Source organism: Patiria miniata, unplaced genomic scaffold (assembly GCF_015706575.1).
Source record: "Patiria miniata isolate m_02_andy unplaced genomic scaffold, ASM1570657v1 HiC_scaffold_9, whole genome shotgun sequence".
NCBI lineage: Eukaryota > Metazoa > Echinodermata > Asteroidea > Valvatida > Asterinidae > Patiria > Patiria miniata.
The window spans coordinates 10,961,481-10,985,666 of record NW_024037076.1 but is presented as its reverse complement, the minus strand read 5'-3'; the positions used below and the strand labels follow the sequence as shown (position 1 = coordinate 10,985,666).

At 40.2% G+C, this 24,186-nt stretch overlaps 2 protein-coding genes across 2 annotated transcripts; both read right to left on the bottom strand.

Annotated features, from left to right (window-relative positions):
* Nucleotides 1–1,140: 1,140 nt before the first annotated feature.
* LOC119719972 lies at nucleotides 1,141–11,355 on the bottom strand. The gene is made up of 7 exons (XM_038189454.1): nucleotides 11,280–11,355; nucleotides 10,460–10,801; nucleotides 9,723–10,058; nucleotides 8,328–8,696; nucleotides 6,505–6,918; nucleotides 4,640–6,378; nucleotides 1,141–1,920 (listed from the first exon to the last, which is right to left on the bottom strand). The coding sequence occupies exons 1-7, from the start codon at nucleotides 11,353–11,355 to the stop codon at nucleotides 1,660–1,662; spliced, it is 3,537 nt and encodes a 1,178-aa protein (XP_038045382.1). The 3' UTR covers nucleotides 1,141–1,659.
* Nucleotides 11,356–18,036: 6,681 nt separating this feature from the next.
* LOC119720469 lies at nucleotides 18,037–23,801 on the bottom strand. Its single transcript, XM_038190140.1, has 7 exons — nucleotides 23,695–23,801; nucleotides 22,389–22,523; nucleotides 21,850–21,959; nucleotides 20,696–20,912; nucleotides 19,818–19,908; nucleotides 18,848–18,906; nucleotides 18,037–18,344 (listed from the first exon to the last, which is right to left on the bottom strand). The coding sequence occupies exons 1-7, from the start codon at nucleotides 23,705–23,707 to the stop codon at nucleotides 18,037–18,039; spliced, it is 933 nt and encodes a 310-aa protein (XP_038046068.1). The 5' UTR covers nucleotides 23,708–23,801.
* Between the last annotated feature and the right edge of the window lie 385 nt (nucleotides 23,802–24,186).

The window sequence follows — 24,186 nt, the reverse complement described above, 5'->3', positions numbered from 1 at the left end:
ATTTCAATGACATGTTTTTGTATATTAAAGGTTATCCAGCTAATTATCCGTCATCAATGCAGCCAGCCTTTGTTAAATCGCACACGGCCCCTCACGTGACCCACATAATGGTCTTTTAATTACGCCCCAAGATGTCATAATAATGATCTTTGCATATTAAATTCGATAAATTGGTTACACAATCCAGGCATAAATTATGGGTAATGTCATCAAATTATGGGTGAGTGTTCTAGCAAGCCAACGTGCAAAACATTTTTTTTTTACAAAAATGTATGCTGCAGTCCCCAAAACCTGCTTATAATGAAAAATTTCATTCTAAAAAATCAAACCGAGATACATTTCGCCTATATGCATTCTTGTTGTGGAAAGTTCAAATTTAATTTGTTAGTTAAAATTGAGAGGCATTTTGCCCGGCATGCCCGGCAAGCTTGTATTTGCAAGCAATGTCGCTCACATGTTTTTTCGTGAGGCGACGAGGCATATTATTAAAGGCTGTTTCCGAACGAATTCTTGTGCATTTTGAATGTGGGCTGGACTTCCTCGACTTGTTCAAAGTGGCATCGCAATCGGTTTAAAAACTAGATGTATTTCCCTCGGCATCACCCCGTCCCACAACAAAGACCAGATCCATTGTTATCACAAGTATATTAAATTCGATCAATTGGTTACACAAAGTGTTATGATTGCCTGTTAGTTCACAGTCTTCAAAGAGTAGGGCATCCCTCTCGAACACAATGCCCAACGGACAACCAATCAGAATCCACCAATACAAGCCTAACACATCCTATTTAGGAGTAGTATTTCCAACTATCTTCAGTCTCCTGACGATGAGTAGAGCAGACTAGTCAAAATGTTGAGACCAAAGACAAGTTCCTTTAGAACTTAAAGTAGGACTGTTCTTATCAGAACAAAAACTACTTAGCGAAATTTGATCATAAGCAGGACAAGTTTTTTCCAAAACTAAATATCTTCTAAGTAGTAGTTATTACCACATGGTATTACCGCAAACCGAAACGATACCGAAACTCCACCATGCAAAGCCTCAAATTTAATATTAACGTGATCTTCACCAGTGAATTGATGGTAACTGTACCAAACAATCTATTTATGTTTTAAAATAGAAATAATAACCTGTTATATACAACAATTTAACACGTTATATAGAGCAGTTACATGCATAGATGATTATTCAGTGACAATAAGGTGATTTTTACCAGTGATTCAATGGTGCCTGTTAAGTTACAAATATTGGTGTTTCGAAAGCGAAATGATCTTCTATCCTAAACACCACACATTTACGAGTTGAAAACCTGCTATTCGGTAAAGTGAGTAAGTGGTCATTATAAAAGTTATTTACACTAGTTACTATAACCTTCGGGGATCGCGTTACTTTGTTCATGTGATTTATAGATAAGTTCGAGGTGTGATTAAAACGGGAAACGTAGTTTGGAAATCACGCGATTAAAAAACACCAAACCCCAAATTCAATACAAATTCAGAAAAAAAAATGTTATTTTCTAATTGTTTTGTTAACTGCGTTGAATAGAATGTCTGCCCTTTACTAGGCTTGTTCAGACTTGTGAGGAGCTGCTTATAATAAGGAAAGAGGTGCATGCAGAACCGCAGAGAGTGAACATCCCATCCACCTATTATCTTCGTTTATACACGGGAACCACTTTGCTTCGACACCACAGACGCGCTCTGAGTTTTCCGCGTTTTGGTGTCGGAGGTCCCGCGTGGTTGCTTAGCGACCAGCTTCTCCCTCCAGAGAGCCCGGATGCGGCGGTTGCAGCCGAATGAGACAAAGATGAAGACCCCCTGCAGAGAGTTGAGGATGACGAAAAGATACCAGAGGACCACGTGGTTGATGCGGTTGGCAAGGCAACCGAACACCCACGTGAACCCCATGACAGCAGAAATCTGAGCATAAATAGAGAAGAACAAAAGGATGATTAATATCAGTGAGCTATGATCTTTAAAATTTGCTATTAAATAACAATTAAATGCAATGAATTATTTTACGTTTACCTTAATTGGGGCACAAAGAGCTATGGCAGTCTGCACACTGGTACTCTTCCATCGTTCTTTGCGTCTTTAAACACTACCACAGTCTTCACTTGAGGGGGTTTGAGTCAGACGTCGTCCGGCCCCACCCCACTTATTGATTTTGCGACCATCGGGTGACCAGAAAACATATCTTGCATCCTTCCAGAACGCAATATTCATCGGCAATTTTATTGCCACAATTGTGTATGCCTTTGAGATTTTCTAGAAAAAGAGTTACGTATACTTTTAGATGACTTTCTTGTAATGATTTCGAACAATGTAAGAGGCTCAGGATGGTGCCCTTCCAACATTTCAATGGAGGGTTCGGGAACCAGTGCGTAGCTTCACTTTTTGCACAGTTCGGAATGGCCAACGAGATATCCAGATGTTTTACATGTACATCAATGGTGTATTACATTCTACGACTTTTACCCGTCGTACCAATAAACTGTCACACTTGCTAAGGTTTCAGCGCGAATACTTTCTGGAAACGTTAGCACATAATGAAATTAGCAATCAGCATTGACGCTCAGGCGAGTACAAAGCTCTCAATCACAGGGTAATAATGTGTAATAGGGACATTCATTTTAATAACACCAGAGTAAGGTTTCCTATCAGATGCCATCTTCATTTCAATTTACTGCGCCCTACGCGAAGCAAACTGTCGACTAGGTACTTACGCCGATGCATCACGGAAATATCGTCTATCCAGAGTACATGTATCTCAATTAAGCAGCTCAAATAACCTTTTCTCTTCTGCTATTTTACAGCATATTACTAGATGGAACAATTTGGAATCAACCAATGCACAACACAAGGGACCACGTAAAGGATAATGCAGACTTGTGTGTGTGTGAAGGGGGGGAGGGGGAGGTTGGCAAAGAGTGGGATAAAAATGCATCCTTTTGTTAACTTCTCACGCCACCGTTTTCCGAATTGATTGTCAAAGAGGCAAAAGGTGAGGTGTTAAGATGAACAACACGTATTGCCGTATTGTGCAACAGTGCAAATGTAACTTCGATTACTGTTGCCATGGTTCCATCACTTGACAGTTAACTCCAAAGCAACATTATGTATGATTCGTCACCACACCACGAAATAACACCCAAGTCCAGGTAGTGTGTTTTGTAGGCACTAGGCACAATGCGTTCCGTAGGCCCTAATCCACCCTGGGCACCGGCACAGAATTCGTGCAATTAAAGTACTAAGCAATGTACAAATCAAGACGGGGCAAACTGGTATAGGTCCCAGCTCTAAAAACCTGTTGGCACCAAGGGCGTCCGGTCGCTTCTCAAAAGTGGAGATGGTACATGCATGTGTATCTTGATCAGAACTAATGTGAGTGCAGAGTCTATAATGGCCTCCCGAACAAAACTTTTCAGACGCTCTGTGGTTCGATCTAGGGGCAATATCTGAACACTTTATCCAAAAGATCGCCATTTTAACATCATTTTCGGGTTTGGAGTAATTGAATAAGCTATTCTGAGCTATAAAATCAAATGTATTCCACAATCGTTTATTCGGGTATGAAAATAAATGGGAGGGGGGAGGGGGGGGGGGAACGACACGTCCTTTCCTCCCCCATCGATCGACAACCATGGTTGGCAAGACAAGACAAGACGCACATTGTTGCCCTGGTCCTGATATTGATCGAAATGGATAAAACCGTAACAAAATGTATTCCCAGTAGAATTAAGCATCATCTCATCCTTTATGTTAAATAAATATATCTTTACGTCTTTACTTTACGTTAATGAATATATCTCATTCATCATGTTATCAGTGTGTTTCGAAAATATTAAGTGACTTTGTTGAACAAAAAAGTTGCAATGTATAAGTTTGACTTGTTTTAACTATCTGACCGAAAAGGTACGTATCAATGCGAATACATTAAATCTATCTGGACGCTGATGATGACCCTCGTCCTTCATCGAGACTTCAAAGCAGTCTTAAACATGGTGTTTAAAACCAGCAAAGCACATTGAATTCCCTTAGTAATCATAACATGAGCAACTAAAATGCACAGCTGGAATTCGATATGGTAGTTATTTGCGTAAAAAAAAAATTTTAATTGGCCTTTCTGCACAAATGACTTTGTTTCGAGGCATTTATTGTATGGACAAATATAGAATTTGTAAAATCACCATAATTACTTCATTAGTGCCAATTTTGGTCAAAATCACACAAAAATACTTTTCTGCAAATTGTGAGTATAGCGCCCTCTAGCTGTATTTTTGGGAGCTAAAAGTTGTTCAATTGAATGAAAACTGACCCAATGGATCTCTTTAACAAATTTGAACAAAATTTAAAGTCATTTGAAATGAAAATGCAGAAATTTCACCAAAAGTACTGTTTTGGACCCAAAAATAAAAACCCGATATAAAGCACCCTATTGTGGTCACATCAGTGCAACCAATTGACGTCACATTATGGATAACCGGCCATCCAACATTTCTCCCAAATTTCACAAAAATCGGCAGACGCATATGGAAATTAAGATGGAGGTGCTTAAGGTCTCCCGGCACGGTCTCGAGTAAGCCCAAAATGGCTTGGTCCTTATGGGTTAATAGACCAATGAAAACGGTAAACTTACTTTGAGATAGATCCAGAGTTCTCTGGCTTTCTCCTTGGTACGGGATTTGTCAGCACGCACCATAACTCCAGCAACAACCGATGCATGCACGCTACGCACCGTCCAACCAAACATGACGACGTTAGCGACCAGGCTGCATGCAATGGGAGCAACAAAGGCGCCTACAATGGCGTGCTGTCCCGATAGCCAGCAGGTATCTTCCCCCGGCCCCACACCGTATCGAAAATCGAGTTGCTGGTCCCAGACGAAGTGAATCAAGAGGCACGTCGCGACAATCAGAAGAGGTAAGCCCCAGCCATAAACACTGTAGACCAAGAAGACACGCATGTTAGGGCGGCATGTCTGCTTAGAAGAGAAGGTTCTCACCAGGTCGAAGGCGAGAACGTTCATCCAAGCGAAAGTGGACAGCCAAAGGAGGTGCAACAGTGCAGCTATGGTCACACAGAAAGCCACGGGCTCGGTGAATTGTAATACAGTAAGAGTCAGCAGCTGAGCCGTAGAAAAAGCAGCAGTCAGCCCCATAATGGCTCGACCCGGTACATTCCGCAGGGCTGGGAACACACAGTAGGTAGTAAAAGTTGCAACAAGGGCAACCGTCGATAAGCTGTAAGACACGCAACTCACCACGTACAGTGGGTCCACGGTTGTGAAGATGCTGGAACAGATAAGGATCCGATCGTCTGGTAAGTACACCACACGGCCTTCTAAGAATAATTTATTCTGGTATTGTACCACTGATGCACCACCTGAGCTCACCAGCTTCGTCGTCTGAATAAGAGGCGTTCGGCACTCCTCGTTCAAGAAAGGTTCACCACACACTTTTACAGTGTTGCTTTTAGCCGAGGTATTCTGGACCTGTGGTTGGTATTGATAGGACCGAGTGTACGACACCCACTTTGCCTCAACGAGAAGCCCTCCACCAACATAAACAACCTGGATGCCACTGAAATTAAAGGCTTTCAACATCTCCTCATTCGTTATGTATAAAGAATTTTCGCACGGCTCAATGTGATCATCGACCAAGCCGCATATTTCATCGAATTCCACCTGGGCGACTCCGCACCTTACAACCCATTTGTTGAAACTGCTTTCCTCGTTATTTGGTAACGCGCTATCATCAAGCAAGGCCTCAAAATCAGTAACGTTACCAAGATTCAACGTGGTCACTTCAGAGGTGACATCTTCCCACACGGAAACCAGCTTACCCTCAATAAATGCTACATAAAACGGCCATGTTGATTGGACATTCTGCTGGCTAAGGACGATAAGGTAGCACTGCATCATTCCTGATGTCCGGGACTGAGTCATGGTCTTCACCCCAGAAGCGTGCAAGTTGACAGATGATTTGACGCGTATCACGTACTGCTTGTTGAAGCAATATGCATTACTCAGTAAACCGAAGTCTGTAGATTGTTCTGGAACCCAAGGAATAGCTATTCTGCCAAGAAGGATAAACGTATTGAGAACAGCGGAACACCCCGGAGAAATTGAACAGTCGTAGTCCCACCCGGAAAAGTTCACTCCGTTACAAAACGCGCAGTGCGGATTCTTGTATACTCGCCCATCCGATGCAACTACCATCGCCGAGTATGCGCGGCAACCAGACTGAATCGCCAAACTAACGTTGTACGCACTACAGTTGTCAATTCCAAAATTATAGCTACTGTAATTAATGTCAGGGCTTTCTCCGTTTTCTGAATCGTATTCAAGGGAACTAATGTCGGAGCTATAGCGGGAATCTGTAGAGTATTCGGAATCACTATATTCTGAGCTATATTCATTTTGTGTTCCGTTGATGCTCTGTTCATATCCAGAGCTTTTGACCGATTCCGTGTCGGTTTTGGTCAGACTAATGTTGGATGCACATTTATATTCAACAAGCTTCGTGGTGATGACGCACGACTCGTTATAATAACATATCGCGCAATATACATCATGAAAGAATCCTCCGTATTTCACCTTCTCTGACATGGAATCATTTTGACATAACTCAACCTCATCATCCAGCCAATCTGTAGGACATCCCTGCACGAGCACCGCGCGTTCGTCATCGACAATGACACATGACAAGAAGTCGTGTAACGATGCGACCAGCAAAAATTTCTCTGTGACATTTTGTTGCTGCAAGTGACACCGCGTGGAGTAATCATGACAGCAATCGTTGCAAAGCGCACACAACGCATCACAACCACATTGTGTCTCAGTAGCAGGGCTTCCACATCGTCCACTGCATGATTGTGTTGAACAAGGGTACACCGTCAAACCATACATAGTCACGCCTGAAAGAAGGGCAAAAATACACTTCATGAACATGGTTATTTAAAGTTTGGTATGTTGGAGGAATACACTAATAATCTAAGAGTTTCACAACATGTAATTTATTGCACATATGTATGTTGCTCCTGCCCTTTATTTCTGCTGGGCCCAGAGTACAAGCCTATTATCCTTTAGTCTTATTGACTGACTGACTGACTGACTGACTCCCCGACTGACTCCCCTTCAATATGGTATTTTAGCTCCAGATATACAGAACATTCAGCACCACTGTTAAGTAAATACAAAACCTTATCTGTTTTTGGCTTGTTTAAATACCATCTTGGGGTATTAATGTATAAATTCGAAACAAACAAATTACCCAAAACTAAACATTCGCTATTTAACACAAACTCGGATATCCATTCTCATAATACAAGGTCAGCCTCAAACTTTCATCTCCATAAAGCTAGAACATATCTTTACTTATCGACTGTCAGAAACCAAGGACCTCTATTGTGGAACCACCTCAAACCAATGCCTATCTTTAGATCAATGAAGAACTTCAAAAACGACATGAAACGTTGCTACTGACAAATTATACTGATAATTAAGTATCCCAATAAATTGTACATTCATGTCATCTCACAGATTGTTATACAATATAGTATTGTTTTATAATTCCTTTGCCACTTTTTGCTTCTTTGCCCCTTCCTCCCTTACCTGTTTTGTAATTAATTAATTGATTTATTTCTTGTAATGTATGGACGTGTAGGCTTATGTAAATTCATACGAATGTGAATATTTTTTTGCTGTTAATTTATTTCTTTTCAATTTTATTAGTATAAGTGTATTTACCTGATAGAATTCAGCCTATTGTATGTACGTATTAATTTATTAGCTTAATTTGTAATAACGGGTTCCATGTCTTGTACATGCATATGTTTTTACCTGGATCCCTCATATCATTGTTTGTCATTCTTTATATAGTTTCCTGTTTATCGTGTTGTTTGTACTATGATATGAAAAAAAATAAACCATAACCATAACTGACTGACTGACTGACTGACCGACCGACTCCCCGACTGACTCCCCGTAACCGATTGACTGAATGACCGACTGACTGATTGTGACTGACTGACTAAGTGACTAACTGACTTTCTGACTATATCGTACTGATGATAACTGCATAACTCCAGGGATTGCGCAGAAGCAGGCAAACTGCAGTGAACCAGGTGCCTGCGAAGACCTAGAGTGAATGACCATTCTTAATTAATAAATGTGAACTCTGTGTGCTCTGGGATCTAATCTACGAGGCTTGCCTTGTCTTGTTTTCGGGAAACACCTCCAACTTGACTGGGATTTCACTTTCTACCATAATCAGCCTCTTTCGAGATTTGGTTTGTATTGTATGAGACATTTGTATCTATATTACCTTGATCGCATTCGAAGACAATTTGATTGTAATTGTGGTCACGGCAAGAGTTCTTTCCATACATCCATCGCCTTTCGCCGAGATATGTGACTCTCAGGATGAGATCATCTCCGTTGCTTGGGTGGTTAGACTCTGCGGACGGTATCTGTTCCCAGTACGAGGCCCGGGGATAGCCATGGTAGCGGCAGGCCCGGTCAGCGAAGCCATTTTCATTATCACTGAGACACGTCAGGTGAATGCAAACTGTCTTCCAGTCGGAGCCATTGTAGCGGCCCTCCAGAAACCCTACGTGCCGTGATCCATTCCAACGGGTGTCAGGTGGGCTCAACCGAAACTCCGGAGATGCAGTCGGTGGCAGCACTTCATCCTCTAACGAAAACAACAACTGTGTACTTTAATCTTAGACTGCAATGCAATTTCTCAAAAAAATGCAATCATTAAAAATGCACCTTCGGTGTCCCATTTAACCTTCTGTATCAATTTTCGTTTTGCTGTTTTCATGGGTATTTGGTGCCTTATTGTTTGGTACGCTAATGCACATTTCCGTATTCATGTGCAAAAGAGACAACAGTTCTTTGAAACCGACGGAACTACCCTGGTTAAAAGAAACGAAATTAATAAACCTATGCAAGTGTGTTGACATTTCCGGCAGAAATCTCAATGTGACAGTTATTTCATCGCGACAAGTTTGTAGAATTATGAATATTTTGCTGTTGCAAATTTTATTTTCTTTAAAATTCGTTGTTGTCAGAACATGGAAGTAAGCAAATGAGTCAACCTTCACGCAAGTGTTTTCAATTAGCATTTGTTTTTGGTTCACATCGCATCAACATCGCCTTTAGTTGTCCTGAAAAGTGTGGAGAACTTTGAACGTTTAAAGAAGTACACGTTTCAATAAAAAGTAACCATTGACTTTGTTATACAGGTTTCATACCGTTAAAAGGAGGAAAAGCTTGCACAAAATATGATCCTCAGAAACAAATCATAGAGTGAACCTTTTTAAATAAATACTTTAGGCCAAAAAAAGTCTCCGGTTTCTGGTATGGAGCTTGCCCAAAAAGTGGTGCGGCGACGCGGCTTTTTTTTTTTTTTACCTGATTTTTTTGCTTCAAATGTCGGCTGATGACTGCAAATGGTGCCCGACTAAACTCCAGAGAGGCCACATAAAGCTTATTCTCGACCATAACCCAATCTAAAAACACGTTAAAATTTTGCAGCAGCAGGATTCCAGTCAAACCAGTGAGTTTGACGGTTTTGAGACATTATCTTACATTGAAAAAAAAACTGTTTCATTTTGTCGACGCGCATGGCTACGGCGACGAACGCGCATACCAGAAACCGGAGACTTTTTTTTTGGCCTCAAAGAGATTCACACAATGGAGGGAAACGTCTCACCTTTTACGCACGCTACTCCAAGCAGCGAAGTGTTCCTTTTGTCCTCATCTCGGCAAAACCTCAATGGCATCTCATCAAGACATTCGAAGAAATCATTGCTCGTGGCACTCCCTTTACAATGGTTATAGTTGCAAATGACAGCCTGACTTTCATCGTCCGCCTGGAACTGGGTTGGCCCAACTGCGAATGGGTAGCCCAGGTATCGGCAGATGTAGTCAGAGACGCGGTTCCGTTCCGTAGTACCGAAGTACCGAAGGGAAGCCCACTCGGCGCCCCCAAGATGCAACAATACTTTCCCGTCGTTCTCTCTCCTTCCATCAACCAACTGGATGCCACCTGTAAATCAAGAATCGCCAGAAAAAATGTGCACCTTTGACCTATTTTTCCCCACTAGCCAGCCGGACTAGTGAAGCAGACTCTAGTCTTAAGTAGTCCGCGGGCCTTTTCACTAGTCCGCAATGGAATTGTTCTTCCTCTAATAATTTTTGGTTGAGCGATATCGGCGCAAGATTCCGCGGCGCAACGGCATGAAACAAGCCGAATGTGTGTCAGTATCAGACCGACATTTTTGTTTTAATAAAGCCGAAATCAATAATTTTGACTCACCAGGCAGACTACTTAGGGAATGGTTTTGATTTGTCCGCCACTGTTTTTTACTCGCATTTTGCTAGCTGACTACCGTTAAGGTCGATGTTGTCCCCATGCAGATTCACTTTAGATTTGCAGATTCTGCTTACCTGTTAAACACTTGATCCCAACGTCGTGTCTATGATCGCACCCGTAGTATCTCGGTGTCCACAGCTCTAGGGAACATTCCTCCAGGGATGTAAGGGTCTCGGAACAGTCGATCTCCTGCAGCCATATCGGACCGGTGGCCCTGCCAAACTCTGCCGTGTTGCTGATCGCGTACAGGGTGGGGTAACCCAGTTGACGACATAGGACGCGGCCTGCAGTGTACGTCCACTTTAGATCAACGGAGCAGTATGAACCCCATGTTTCCTGGCCGGGTAGACGGACTTCCACTTGACCTTCGTTAGGGTAACGGCCACCAACAATGCGAAGATCTATAGTAGAATTGGCTTTCAAAAATAAAAGAAAAAAAAAGAAAGAGTATCCAAAGGAGTCATTGGCGTTATCCACCTCACACAGAATTAAGTTGTGCTTGCAGCCGGGTAACGGACATATAACATCCACAGTTGATTTTTTTGCTGGGACTGTGCCTAAAGATTGAAATGTAAATGTGTGACACATTGGGCACACCGCGTTTAGACACTACCTTGAACGTAAAAGTGAATTATTTTAGTCTCATAAGCACGTTATTAGGCAAGAACCATTTCGATGGTCTTTGCGTAATTCAAATATTAATATAATTAAAATGTAACATGATAAAGCAGCATTTAACAGTTCTTTCGAACAAAAATTTAACATTTCTTTCGAACAAGGATTAACAATATTGACAATAATTCCAGACTGTTAAAAAAAAATAAGAAAAGACGTACTTTTCGACTGAAGTATTTAATTTAATTAATGAGTGACAGAATTGCTTCAACGTCCTACCCAGTTTCTCAGCTGTCGCTGGAACATATCGCAGCAGGATTGAGAACCCCAAAAGGCGTAGAAGAGTCAAGTCCATAGCGAAGGCCGTACCAACTGCTTCACTGACGAGCGATGATGATAATGTGATGCATTTTCCACCTCGACGCATGTGGTGCTTCTGAAATTAATTTCTCGTGCACATCAGAAACAACTTGTCCAGGAATTAAATCGTTTACCATCGGTGCATGACGACATGCGGGTCATCGAATCTACCAAAATCCACGCATGATCGGCAGTTCGTGACACTAAGGCATTTCGAAGGAAAGATGATGCGGCGCCGCTAATTCTTTGAGCAGACGGCAGCAATCATTTAGCTTCGTTTCGAAGCAGACTCCTAGCGCCGTCATCAAAAAAATATATATTTCAAATATCATGAATTTAAAATAATATTGCAGCAGTATTGGTTATCTACAGAACATGACATTCGAGTTTTTCAGCAAGTGCCACGTAAGTGCCACGTAACTCATAGTAATATTAGCATGTATCACATACAATAAATTAAAGTTTCTTAGCAATTGCGTAGTCTGCACACAAAATAATATTTCACTCCCCAAAATAACCCATGCGATTACTGTGTTGACTTCTAATGTCAAACCGGAGTGTTCGTGATGAAGTAGACGGCATGTATTTGAATATGTATGAGGTTCCATTAGGCCTAAGTATGGACCCATGCAGAACACCCGTCTTACATTTTATCATCAATTAATCAAGAAGGCACCAGGACCATAAAACAATTGCAATGTTTTCCTTACGAAGCGAGATCCCAAGGCACCGAACTCAAGACTCTATGGCAAGTCATTAAAGCGTCGTGTTTGTCCGTCATTATCATCCAGCGGTTCCGGACTGAAATTAATATGTGCGTCAAGAGCATGCTTTACGTTCCATAGAGAGGACCAAATGGGAACACTAAATTAGGAAGCATTGATTATAAGAATAACTTCTTTATTTGGCTATTTTTGAACGAGAAACTGTCGGAGTAATTAAATAAAAACATGTCGGAGTAATTGTATAAATTAGGCCTAAGCAAAACGGGTTGCGTATTTGGCTACGCGAAGCTGTCAAATATGGAGGCTAGAACTCCCGGCTATGTACGTGAACAGCGCCCCTTTGTAAAAATAAGGCTATGACATATTGTAAAATAAAGTTATTGTTTTTGAGAAAAAAAAACTGTCTTCATGTGGATTTGATTGCCACGAATCCATTGATTTATTTTATATTTCCCAAACACATGGTAAACTCACGATTTCAGTCACGTAGGAAACTGAATTCGTCACTCGGGTGTGAAATGACATATGGAGACCTGGGTATAATTACAGATCATAACACTTACTTATATATTAAAGCCATTCATCATTAAATAATCCAGATCTAGTTTCATTTGAAACGGATTATTTTTTTCATAACACTTCGATTTGGTATCAAAGTGATGGCAATGTAACCCTGATGTTCAAAGAAACGTGAATTCACAGGCCAATGAGATGAAGTCACAAGCCAATGTTTTTATTTGTAGTGGTTGCTCAAGCTAATGTATTGTGTGCAGGTAACTAGGATCCTGTGTATTTTCTGATTTTTTCTTCGCTTAATAAAGTAGTTCAAATTGTTTACAAGGGTGCATAACAACTCACCTGTTGAAGTTTCAGCTCAGTTGATAAAAAAAAAGTTTTTTTTGTTGTAGCGTGACATCATAATTAATACGTAAGGGAAGCCATGGTCTATAACATTCAAGCAGATTCGTGATTAATTATGCAAGACAACCGCATCTTGACCTTTAGATCTTGACCAATCAACGGGCGCTTTCTATATCGGGTCTTTGGTCATTCACCGTTGTCGCGTCATAGACAGGGATTAAAAAAAAAATGCCCTAGACACAGCAACAAATGCTGTGGTCACGCGCTCTGTATTATGTTACGCGATACGCGCCCGGCTGTTGTTGTATTACAAAACACTGCATTCGAATTGACCAATCACACATTTAGTCCTGATTTTTGAAAAAAAATTACGTCACAATTTAGTAAAGTCGCCTCCGATTGGCTGAGGCGCTAGATCGTATAAATCTGTATGCTTTGACGTATCAGACGTTATACAGGACACGTGACTCCGTGGATTAGGGGTGATACTTAGACAACTTGATGAACAGGTGTGGTGTTAATTTTGAACTGGACTCATTGGTGGTGTTGCGCATACCATAGGTCATTAACCGGTCACGTGTGAGGGTAAGAGTCCACATATAGGTAAAGGGACCAGATTCCATTGGAGGTCAACAAATGTGTTATGATACGGCGAAACCACTCTTCCAGGTTAGTGTTTTCCTACTCCATACACTATTCACGTGATCAGTGAGCTCAACGATGTGATTTTTGTTTTAATTCAGGACGGCCATCAACGCGCATATAGAAGTCTAGTTATTCCATAAGTGTAATTGTTTTACGATCAAAAATATAGTTTTGAAAATGTAAAGTATCTTTCGGCCAACAAGCGTTTAAAACAGCATTCACAAAGAGAGCTCAATCCTTCGTTGTCATCGGGCCCTACTTTTGGTATTCATTTTACTAGTTTCTACTGCCACTTTGCCACTTTCAGCCAATCAGAGATTCGGTTATATGAATGCAAGTTATACAGATGCGATTTAGAAGAGTCCAATAAGTTAGGCTACATAAATGGTCGGACAGGTAATGTTTTTTATTATTATTACACAAAAGCATGATTATAACATGATTCTTTCATTTCGACAACTTTTCATACTCGGCCAGATATCTAACGAATAGATTTGCAATCAAAACAAAAACGTATAATTAAAAGGTATATATAAAACAAGTAGCAACGAAATACAAGGCCTGATGAGTAAACATGATAAATGTTAACCGTCGTATTCTGATTTGTTAATCTGCAATTGAGTAAATCTGTCAATGAAACCAGAAAAGCAAAAACCCATTATTAAAGGACCTAAAAGCATTGCCAATTGTAACTTTAAAGTTTTAATCTACAATGCATTGCAATATCTCAGTTGTGCAAGAGAGGTTGATCTATATATTCGAAATGTGAAAATACGATTGATTGGGAAATGAGTTTGACATTGATGTAGCGCTTGTTACCACTGCAGCATAAGCCCTTCTTTCTTATTTGCAGTTGTATTTCTTTACGATAAACACGTATCCTCTCTGATCAGTATTCACTTTCCACTTTGTGACTGTTGACGTCATCAAACCGGAAGCAACTTGTACGTGTATATAACTTGTATACTGAAGTTGATCATAACCAAAATGATGCATTTTGTTCAAAACAAAACAAGTAGTTATACTGGAGAGGCAGTTCTGTTCTGACATAAAAATATTCACATCTTAACTTGGCAGTGTCTAATGTAATAGCTGTCTGCCCGATCACTCTGCATTTGTACTCAATCTGTAGTTTGTAGGTGTTTTGTAATAATGACTGTGAACCCTTAAGCTGATTATTGTTTATTGTAAACATTTTTTAGAAATTGATATCTCCAGCCTCTACAGCTATAACATCACTGCTAAGAGAAATAAACTTTTGCTGATCTTTTCTATTATTTAATGAAACAGATTAGACTCACTCATCGAGCAAAGTAAACCAGTCTCTTGGTTCATTACATACATTTTTTTTCTTTCTGAGTATTCAAAATAAATCTGAAGAATACGATTACGAGAATACAATATTTTAATTGACCAGAATACAGTTTAAAAATCGTATTAGTTTCAAAAGATGGCTTTTAGTTTTCACTCGCCATTGTCATGATTATTACTGATTGATGCTCTAGTATCTAACATTGTACAATAGTACCATGTTATGGTGTAACTGTTATAGCTTGAAATATAATAGTATATATCTTAAACACAATTGTTTTTTCTGAGTATACAACAAATAAAAATATAGATTATAAAAAAATTACCTTTAAGTTGTTATTAGCATTTAGAGGCGGATCGAAGATTTTCCAAAGGGTTGGGGAGGGGTTGGGCGTTAAATGAAACAAGCAGCACCTACGCCGAAGGCCGGGGGAGACATGATGTGATTGAAAGTAATGCGAGCTCGTATCTCGAAGCCTTAACGGCGTAGGGTCCGGGGCCCGCTTTAGGATTTTAGAAGTTCTGTATTGAGATCTCAGGCAACATCTGACCACTTCAATCAATTTTTTTGGAGCAAAAGATCATCACTTAAACATCCTTTTCAAGTTTGGAGTAATTGAATCAGCCATCTCCATATGCCCCTGCCCCTACCTATTGACGCTCATGCCGAAGGCGTGCCCGCCCGCCCTGCTAGAGAGGTCTGGTTGCATTTTTCTGTAATGTACAGCGTATTTTACAGCATTTTGCGCCCACACCCCCTTGATCCGCCCCTGCCATTGTCATGTTTCCGCATTATCACTGATACCTCTACATTCATATTTAATTTAATGTAAATTATTGGAAGTCACATATGTAACCATGTCAAAAGTAGCCTTTCTGCAAGAGACAAACTTGTCATTTTGTTTTACCTTGAAATTTACATGCCGGGATGGGGTCCCTAAACTGTGTCCGCTTAAACATTATCTGATACACGGTACCCTGTGGAGACAAGTGCGTAATAGGGATCAAAATATTGTACACGTCTCTACAGGGCAATTCCTATAGGTGAATGCGTCTACCCAAGGTTATCACGAATATGGATTTTACTCCAAAAATAGGTATTTCAAAGGTGTGTTGATCGGTCGCAGATCGAAGTATTTATGTAAGGGATATTAAGTCCGAATTTCAGCCCAGGAAATTAATTCTCAACAATTTCAACAAAGAAATTGATCCACAAGGATACAAACTATATAATAGTACTGCCCGACTCACAAGTGACGGTGAGTCAGCGATTCCGTCAAGTACACAGCGGACTCTAGGCTGGACCTCAACGGAACCAGCAAAATGAACCATTACCAAAATGAGCCTTCTTGTTCCGTTAGATAACAACAAATGCACATCTTCACGACAAGCTTTCCCTCAGAACTATGTGTACGGTACATGTTCAAGCTAGTAGACATGGGGATTGCGAACCACGCGGCCAGCGACGTTTTCCTGTAAGACAAGGAAACGTAAATGGTTATAAAGAGGTTCAACTATTGTTTTAGCCCGATATTACACAAAGAATGAACTGTGGTATAAAACTTACAAAAGTTTCTGGCTGAAATAACAAAGATCAAGTTGTGGAAAAAACAAGTTATTCCCTCGGATATTTCTAATGGTGCATCGATTTCTGGTTTTTAAGCAGGCAACTTTGCTGCTTTAAAGCCTTTATACTGTATTTGATTGGTATACAAAACAAGTCCCATAGTTTAAGTCAAAATCTGCCTTTTATAATAGGCACTGATAAATCAGGTATTCTGAAATCATCTGTCACCGTTAGTCTGGTTTTCGCATTTTACACTGTATTGATTTCGAAGCATGCTTTGGGGTCTAATTAAATATCTTTTCATTTAACAGTTTTTTTTTGTTATGCAGTATGCTATAAATATAAGGAAGAATTTCACACACTGTTCGTAGACTGATTTATTAAGCACCTCCTCATTATGTTTTGACCAATCACAGCGTGATTAATATCCGACATGCAAAATAAAAACTAAATAGATTTGCATGGTGAAAAATCGTCCTGAATCGCAGCAGAAGCTGAATTCCAAAGGACGCGGCTACAACGTGGTATTGCGTAAAGGCACCTAAGGCAGCCGTCATAATGACCCATGTCTGACTACGGAGCACTGATTGAAAGTGCTACTTTTTGGCGCAGGTAGCAAAAATGCCAACCCGAAGAGAACTATCGTGACCCAGGAAAGAATCGACGAACAACCCTTTTCACATTTGACCCGAGCCAGGAATTGAACCCGGGGCCACATAGGTCAGATATTTAGAGGAGAGCCCTGTACGCACTACGCGACCCATGCATATCCATGTCAGGTATCCAAGATTCACACTCTTCATGTTGCCCACGCGAGCATTGGGCCAGCTGGCCTAAGAACCGGTCTACTGGTAAAGTTATGTACATGTACTCTACTTACCGCTGTATAGTCACGGCGATTTTCCATGCCTGTCACCATATATGGTCGAACAAAATCATCACGGTCTGCCATCATACCCTGTGAATTACCAAATAAAGAATGAGGCATGTTGTAAAATTTATAGCTGATGATGTGGCAGGTCACTTCCAACAGTTATAAGCTTATAAAGGAGCATTTAGGGTTTAGTATTATTTTCTGCGGTTAACCAATACATGTAATACTTTACCGAGTTTTACAAGAATAGTAAGCATTGCATTTATGTTGTGAATAACCAAATTCATTACTGTCTTATCCGCCGGGTTATTGTAACCTACTGAGGCAAAATGAGGAATGTCCCCCAAAACCTTGTTTTGAGTACCGGGGGTAATTGACGCCTGAAGTGGGACACACTGCATGCATGGTGGAATGTATAGCAAGGGAGGGTTCTGCGGGTACACCCAGAAATCTCTTAGTGTGGTTACTAAGAGATTGGCCGGTGGGAGCTTTGCGATTCTCTGAGACAACATGATTCTCTCTCTGAGGGTGGAATATACACTATTCCGAAATCCTGAAAACAATTTATTCTCAGCTCCAGTTCCTTTTAGAACAACACTTCTTACAGAAGAGATATTCCGTGGTAATAAATGAACTGAACTGAACCTTATGAATGGAATAAATAAGCCAGAGGAAGTTTTGAATGTCATCAACTTAATGTATTACCTGCTGTTGGTAGGGTGAGTGACTGATCCCGTCCATCAAACGATCCATTCTTGTTGCCTCATAACCCAAAACTGACCTACTACGGTCCACGTAACCATCAAGTGCCATGGGCGGAAAGCCATAGTTATCACTGCCTGTGTCGTCCCGTCCAACAACCCTATTGCGGTGGTTAGCCGAGGCCTTTGCGTGTAGGCTTTGCGTGTACAGACACATGCAGAGGAGCAAAACTACCACCACGAGGATCAAAGCGATAGACCCAACGATGATGAAAACTATGGCCAGCGTGGACAATCCATCTGGAAAATAAGGGGAAAATACATTGGTACTTTTATTCCCGTTAAATGTAACCATTAGAAGACATTTTTCGTCATACTTTATACCTTAGGGAGACACCGGATATTAAGGAGACATTTTAATGTGTCCCTAATGTCACACCTCCTATTTAGAGCGAAACGTTAATGTCGCAAATAGGCTAGATCGATTGCTCATTGTCTAAAATGCATATATACCAGAATTCGTGAGGTAGGATAAGAGAAATAGGGATTAGGGGAATTAAAGTTGGAAACATTTTGTGCGCAACCCTATGGGAATGTCCCCTCCCCCTAAGGTACCATTCCCCGTAATTATAATTAGGTTAGTGATATGATGTGATCTAACTGTACGAAGCTTTCGTTGGTAATCAGATGGTCCACCTGTATACATCCAACCGAGTTATTCGTTTTTCGTGAAAGGTTTACATTCATCGATAGTCAACCAACTGAATTAGCATTGACTCGATGGAAAAACTGCACACATTTACCTTCTGGAGGTGGCAACACATCTGACTCACATCGCTGACCGCTAAAAGACTCAGGGCACCTGCAATTTAATTAATTGATTAAAGATTGTGTACTCAAAGCTGTTTAACATCTTCTTGAGGCTCAAAACAAGAAGGCCTGTCTTTAAAACAAATGAAAACTGGTTGGACAACTCTACAGATAAAACACACTCAATGCAAAGATACCATTTGAAACTAGGAAACCAAGCTCAGCGTCACCTGATTTTAGTTTGTTAGGATAACAGCGAATGCCACAACGGAACTGAACTTGCAGGCCTCATGAAATTTGCTTCGCTTACACATTCACATTAAGTATAAAATGACCCTAAGTTATCTATTTATGGAATTGAGCAACGTTTGTGTCTTCTAACAGCAAGTTGGAATATAGTATAGAGATGTTGCTTATGCAGCAAATATGCTTTGCCAGAAAGTCAGTTACACCGTGCACTGTTGCGAGGGGAAGCATTAGACTGACAATAATTATTTGTTTTAATTCTGTTGTTAGAAGTTACTCACTACAAATATTTAGAAGAAAAACGTACACTATTATACTCTCTAAATTCCAAAGAGTGAATTAGGGACTAAACGTTTTAGAGTGAAAATCTCTCTCACTTTCGATTGAAATAGTCTGAAAAAGCCCCACTTCAGTCGAAGCTCGAGTGCAACCACGATTAAAGAAATTTCACTCCAAAACGTCTGGTCTCTACTTTCCGACTGTGGGAGTGAATCTTCACTCGAATTGAGTGAATTTTCACTCTTTGGAATTTAGAGAGTAATATCGCAAATTAACGTGAAAAAGCTTTTCAAATTTGTGAGATCTTGTGAGCTACTATTTTAACCAGCTATATTTGTCTCAAACGCTTTTGCATATGGAGCTTTATTGTTGTGTCCTAATAGTTAGCCAAGAGGGAATTAAGATAAAGGAAATGAAGTTAAGTCTTGCATTCTCTACCTGCACGTGTTGTTCGTATAGGGAAAGATACCCGATGTCTCACACGTCCCGCCGTTCATGCAGTAAGTCGGTACACAGTCTATTGCCTCATCTATCATATAAACAATCACAAGACAAGTCAAGCCTAGCAAAGCTGGCCTCACTGATGCGTCGCCTCATTGAATATCCAGGATAATATGTGTAACAAATCCTCCCATAACAGGCCAATTAAAGTGTGAATTACTTGCAGATTTGTAACAGATTCTTCAGCAATTTTCAATTTTCCGACAGTGAAACTATCAACACTTTGTTTTGGAAAGAATATTCCAATTGGAATTTGTTAAGAAAGTTGTGGAGTGCCGTACGGTGGCCTCGTGGTTCAGGGCATTGAATTCGTGATCTGCGGGTAATTCTGCGGGTTGTGAATTCGAGTCCTGCCTGGGGTTGTGGTGCGTGTGCCCTTGGGCAAGGCACTTTGTCACTCATTGCTTCTCTTCACCCAGGAGTAAATGGGTACCAGTGAGGGCAGAGATGGTTATTGTGATTGAATTAGCTTCCTTGCGCCTAGCAGGCAGCATCGAGCTGTATACTCCCCCGGGAGGTGAGATGGTATTTGGAATGTTTCATTGGCCCAATGATCAGGGGTAATAATAAAACAGTACGCGCTGTGATTTAGTTAACTAATAAGAGCGTTCTTAAATACCTGATACAATTCGCCAACTGCAATTGAACTAGTCACTACCTATCCCGTATTTCGGTGACTTATTATGCCTTCGTGATATTTATTTGTAAAATTTAAGTGCGGGAACAGAAATGAAATTAAACTTGATTGAAATCTTGAAATTGAAACTAAAAATATCTGACAGGATTTCTTTGTCAAGGTTTTACAATCAACTCACCATCCACAAGGATCGAGTTTTGATCAATATCAATGACCGTACTGCCATCAGTCAGTGTATTACTGCTCGCCAGCACTTGACGTAAAATGGCGTTGGACGGTGCAGCAGTTTCAAACAGTGCTACAGATCTGATGACAACACTGCCCTCCTCCATTAAAGGAACTACCACCGACAAAACGTCATTGGTTGATGGGTTTTCTTTAAAGGTCTTCAAAATCTAGGAGTAAAAAACAAAATCAAAAATAAGCTGTATTTTTTTACCCGCTTTTTTATACCAATACTCCCTGTACTACCCACAACTGCACAAGCATACATTGGGAATATACAATTGTTTTCTTCTTATAGCATTTCAATGAAGGTCAGTTATTGCAAAAATGATAACACATGAAAATGGGACTAAGAAACATTTCCAATTTTGTAAGGAAATATTTAGACAATTTTCCTGAGTCTCTTTATTAACTTTGTACCCAACCGCTGAAATGGCGTCAGGTTGCAACTTGTTTTCCATACAATGTAGTACAGATGCTAATGAGTAACTATTTTCATAATTTGAGGGACAATTTAACATTGCACAAGCTTGAAAATGATTTTCTTCTATCTTACTTTAAACTTTCATGTTATTATTAACTATGTCCTACGTTTGGCGGCAAGACCGCCAATTTAACATTGAGATTGCCATACCAAGACCAGTGCCTCCCTTATCTTGAAATGGCAGTCAGAATAGTATCCAAAACAGTCAATCTTTACTATAGACGTTCAACGTCAGATTTTTCAAAATCAGTCAAAATCTTTCCACTTCAAATCTACCACAATGTGTCTTATCAAATTGTTTATAAGAAACCCACTCTGTATGGGAATCCTGCCAAAATCTAAAACTGAACGCTCTGCATTGTGTGTAATGACTAAATATTCAGACGGTTCACAAGAGACAGAGAAAACAGTCAGTCGACTACATTGTTATAAATGTGGTAAACAGCCAATTTGCTATTTCAAAACCAACAAACCTGCTGCTCACTGCATAAACTGACCTGAAATTATACGAAGAAAAAAGTTTGAGGGCCTAATGTTCTGGATCCTGGCAGCATCTCTCTGGGAGGACCTTAGAGATTTAGGTATTTTTTTGGCTGAGAAAAGAAAGGATATAATTTACTTACTGCATTCTCAAACACGGCTGCAGTCTCCTTGAATGCTTTCGACGTTGGGTTTTTGAAGGCTTCTTTAAAGTCCATACGAGCAGTGATCACGACATTCTTCGATGGATACCCTGGGAGAAAAGAAAATCCAAAGTTGTGGAGTGTCATTGGGTATAATGCATAAACCTTTTTTTTACAATGGTAATGTATTGCTTGGTACAAACTAAAAGCTGAACTTTTCCATTGATATCTATGTGACCACAGTTTTTACTGCTCTCTAAATTCCAAAGAGTGAAATTAGGGACTAGACGTTTTAGAGTGAAAATCACTCTCATTTTCGGTTGACATGAACCACTTCAGTCGAAGCTCGAGTGAAACCTCGATCTTTACGATTAAAGAAATTTCACTCTAAAAACGTTTAGTCCCTAGTTTCCGACTGTGGGAGTGAATCTTAACTCGAATGGAGTGATTGTTCACACTTTAGAATTGAGAGAGTGGGTTGATTTTCAACATTGCATTTCTGGGATATGCGATGGTCAGATATTTTGAGAGTTACTTACGTTGGCACTGACCAGAATCACCCTCGACATATCCTTGAAAGCTATTGCAGTGGCAAGTGAATCCCGACGGATCATTGCTTGGTAAACAGTATCGGTTATTCCCACATCTGTTGCTGGACAGACAACGATTCTCATCTGCCAAGAAAAGAAATATTAGTGTGGGTATAAAACAGGTTTAGCTTGTCACTCCAGTTTTGTCTCTAAAAAGTGAAGCAATTTTTGGGCTTGGAACTGCAATACAGTGGTATAATAAGCGTATTGGTATTCAGTGCATTGCTTTATATATGCATATCAGAAAACTATTTACAAGAAGTTTTGTATTGGAACATTTACTATAATGATTATTCCATTTCTTTTTTAACAAAAACAATGCGAGTGGTCCAAAAGTCAGCCCTCACAGGACCATTTCCCGCTGTTAACAAGATTGCACAAAGATAAAGCCCTACAACACATCCAGAAGAAAACCATACAAATCTTCCAGTCTTTAATTCAGCTGAAATTAAAACTCGAATATACCTTTTTTTAACATTAATATAGCAAAAGCAAATATATTTATCAGAGGGAAAAAAACTGAGTAATGAAAACTGACTACGTTGTGGATTCGTACAGAATAGCAAATACTGATATTAAAGTGCCATCAAGCCTACAGTCTCCTATAGTTTGAAAATATCTCATGGACTAGAATGAATTGTTCCTTCTTAAATATACGGGGACCGGTACCTAACTCCCATTTAATTTAATCATTGGATCTCCTGTGCGCGCGCATCATGATTGTTTATTTTTGAATCGCTGTTCAGCTTTGTGCACGTACGGTGATTGAACACACGTTTTTAAACAAACTATCTCTTTTTGATATTTGCCTTTGACACTTTCGAATTCAGCAAAAACCGAAGCTCATCACCTCCAAAATTGTACACACGTGGCCTACTGCATTTTCCCAATAGGCTGGTTGCGCGCGCACATTACCTTTGTGATTCTGAATGCATATCATCGGAGGCGGGATTCAGACTTAGGCACGTCATGCATATAATTTGCATATATTAGGAGGTTAGTCTCCTAATGCCTTCTGTATTCACTGCTAGCCTCCTGTTCCCATATTTGAAATCTGAAGGATAATGGGGGCAGGGAACCAGGTAGGGACTGTAAAGACACCTTTAACTAAGTTGAAAACATACATGTATTTATCAATGGGTATTCCAAGATGGAGTTGCCGACCACTCAGTGGGATACGGCTTTTTGCATCAAACTACACTAGAAAAAAAGAGAGAAAACAACACAAAAAACATGTAGGCCTATGTTTAATTACCAGCACACGTCATTCCCGAGTGCGTGAGTGGGCAAACGCATTCGCAAAACTCCGCATCAAATGTCCCTCCATTCAAACAGCTCAATGCAGACAAACTACAACCTGATGTAACACCTGAAAACAAGACAAAGCAGGACTAGTAAAGCATGGTCTTTGAGCACACCAAATTCTTTTCAATTGATTCAAAATGGCTGAAACATTTGCAGAATAAGTTGCATGTTCTGGCTGCATACTGCATTCACATGCATGCAGGTGGGACTTTGGTGCATCCATCAACCACAGCTTTGATTGGTCAACACACCATGGAGCAGAGCTTATCTTTCCGGTTCTACGTTCATGTTCACTGTCAGAAACAGCTTGTCGAACCATGCATGTTAAATTTGGGGTTGCCCACAAAACACAACGGTTAAAAAAAATGATGGAAACTGAAAAATGGCCAGCAGAAAAGGGAATTTTAAAAAACTCACAATTGTTTACATGTAACTATGTATA

Bases quoted from the DNA above. Each gene is read 5' to 3' on its own strand.
- LOC119719972 (XM_038189454.1), bottom strand. From the start codon at position 11,355: ATGGACTTGACTCTTCTACGCCTTTTGGGGTTCTCAATCCTGCTGCGA. The intron at 8,697-9,722 runs GTGAGACGTTTC...TGTTTTCGTTAG, and splicing joins TGGAGTAGCGTGCGTAAAAG to AGGATGAAGTGCTGCCACCG. The intron at 6,919-8,327 runs GTAATATAGATA...CCCTTCTTTCAG, and splicing joins TGTCTTCGAATGCGATCAAG to GCGTGACTATGTATGGTTTG.
- LOC119720469 (XM_038190140.1), bottom strand. The intron at 19,909-20,695 runs GTGAGTTGATTG...TTTATATGATAG, and splicing joins AAACTCGATCCTTGTGGATG to ATGAGGCAATAGACTGTGTA. The intron at 18,345-18,847 runs GTAAATGTGTGC...CTTATTTTCCAG, and splicing joins TGTGTTGCCACCTCCAGAAG to ATGGATTGTCCACGCTGGCC.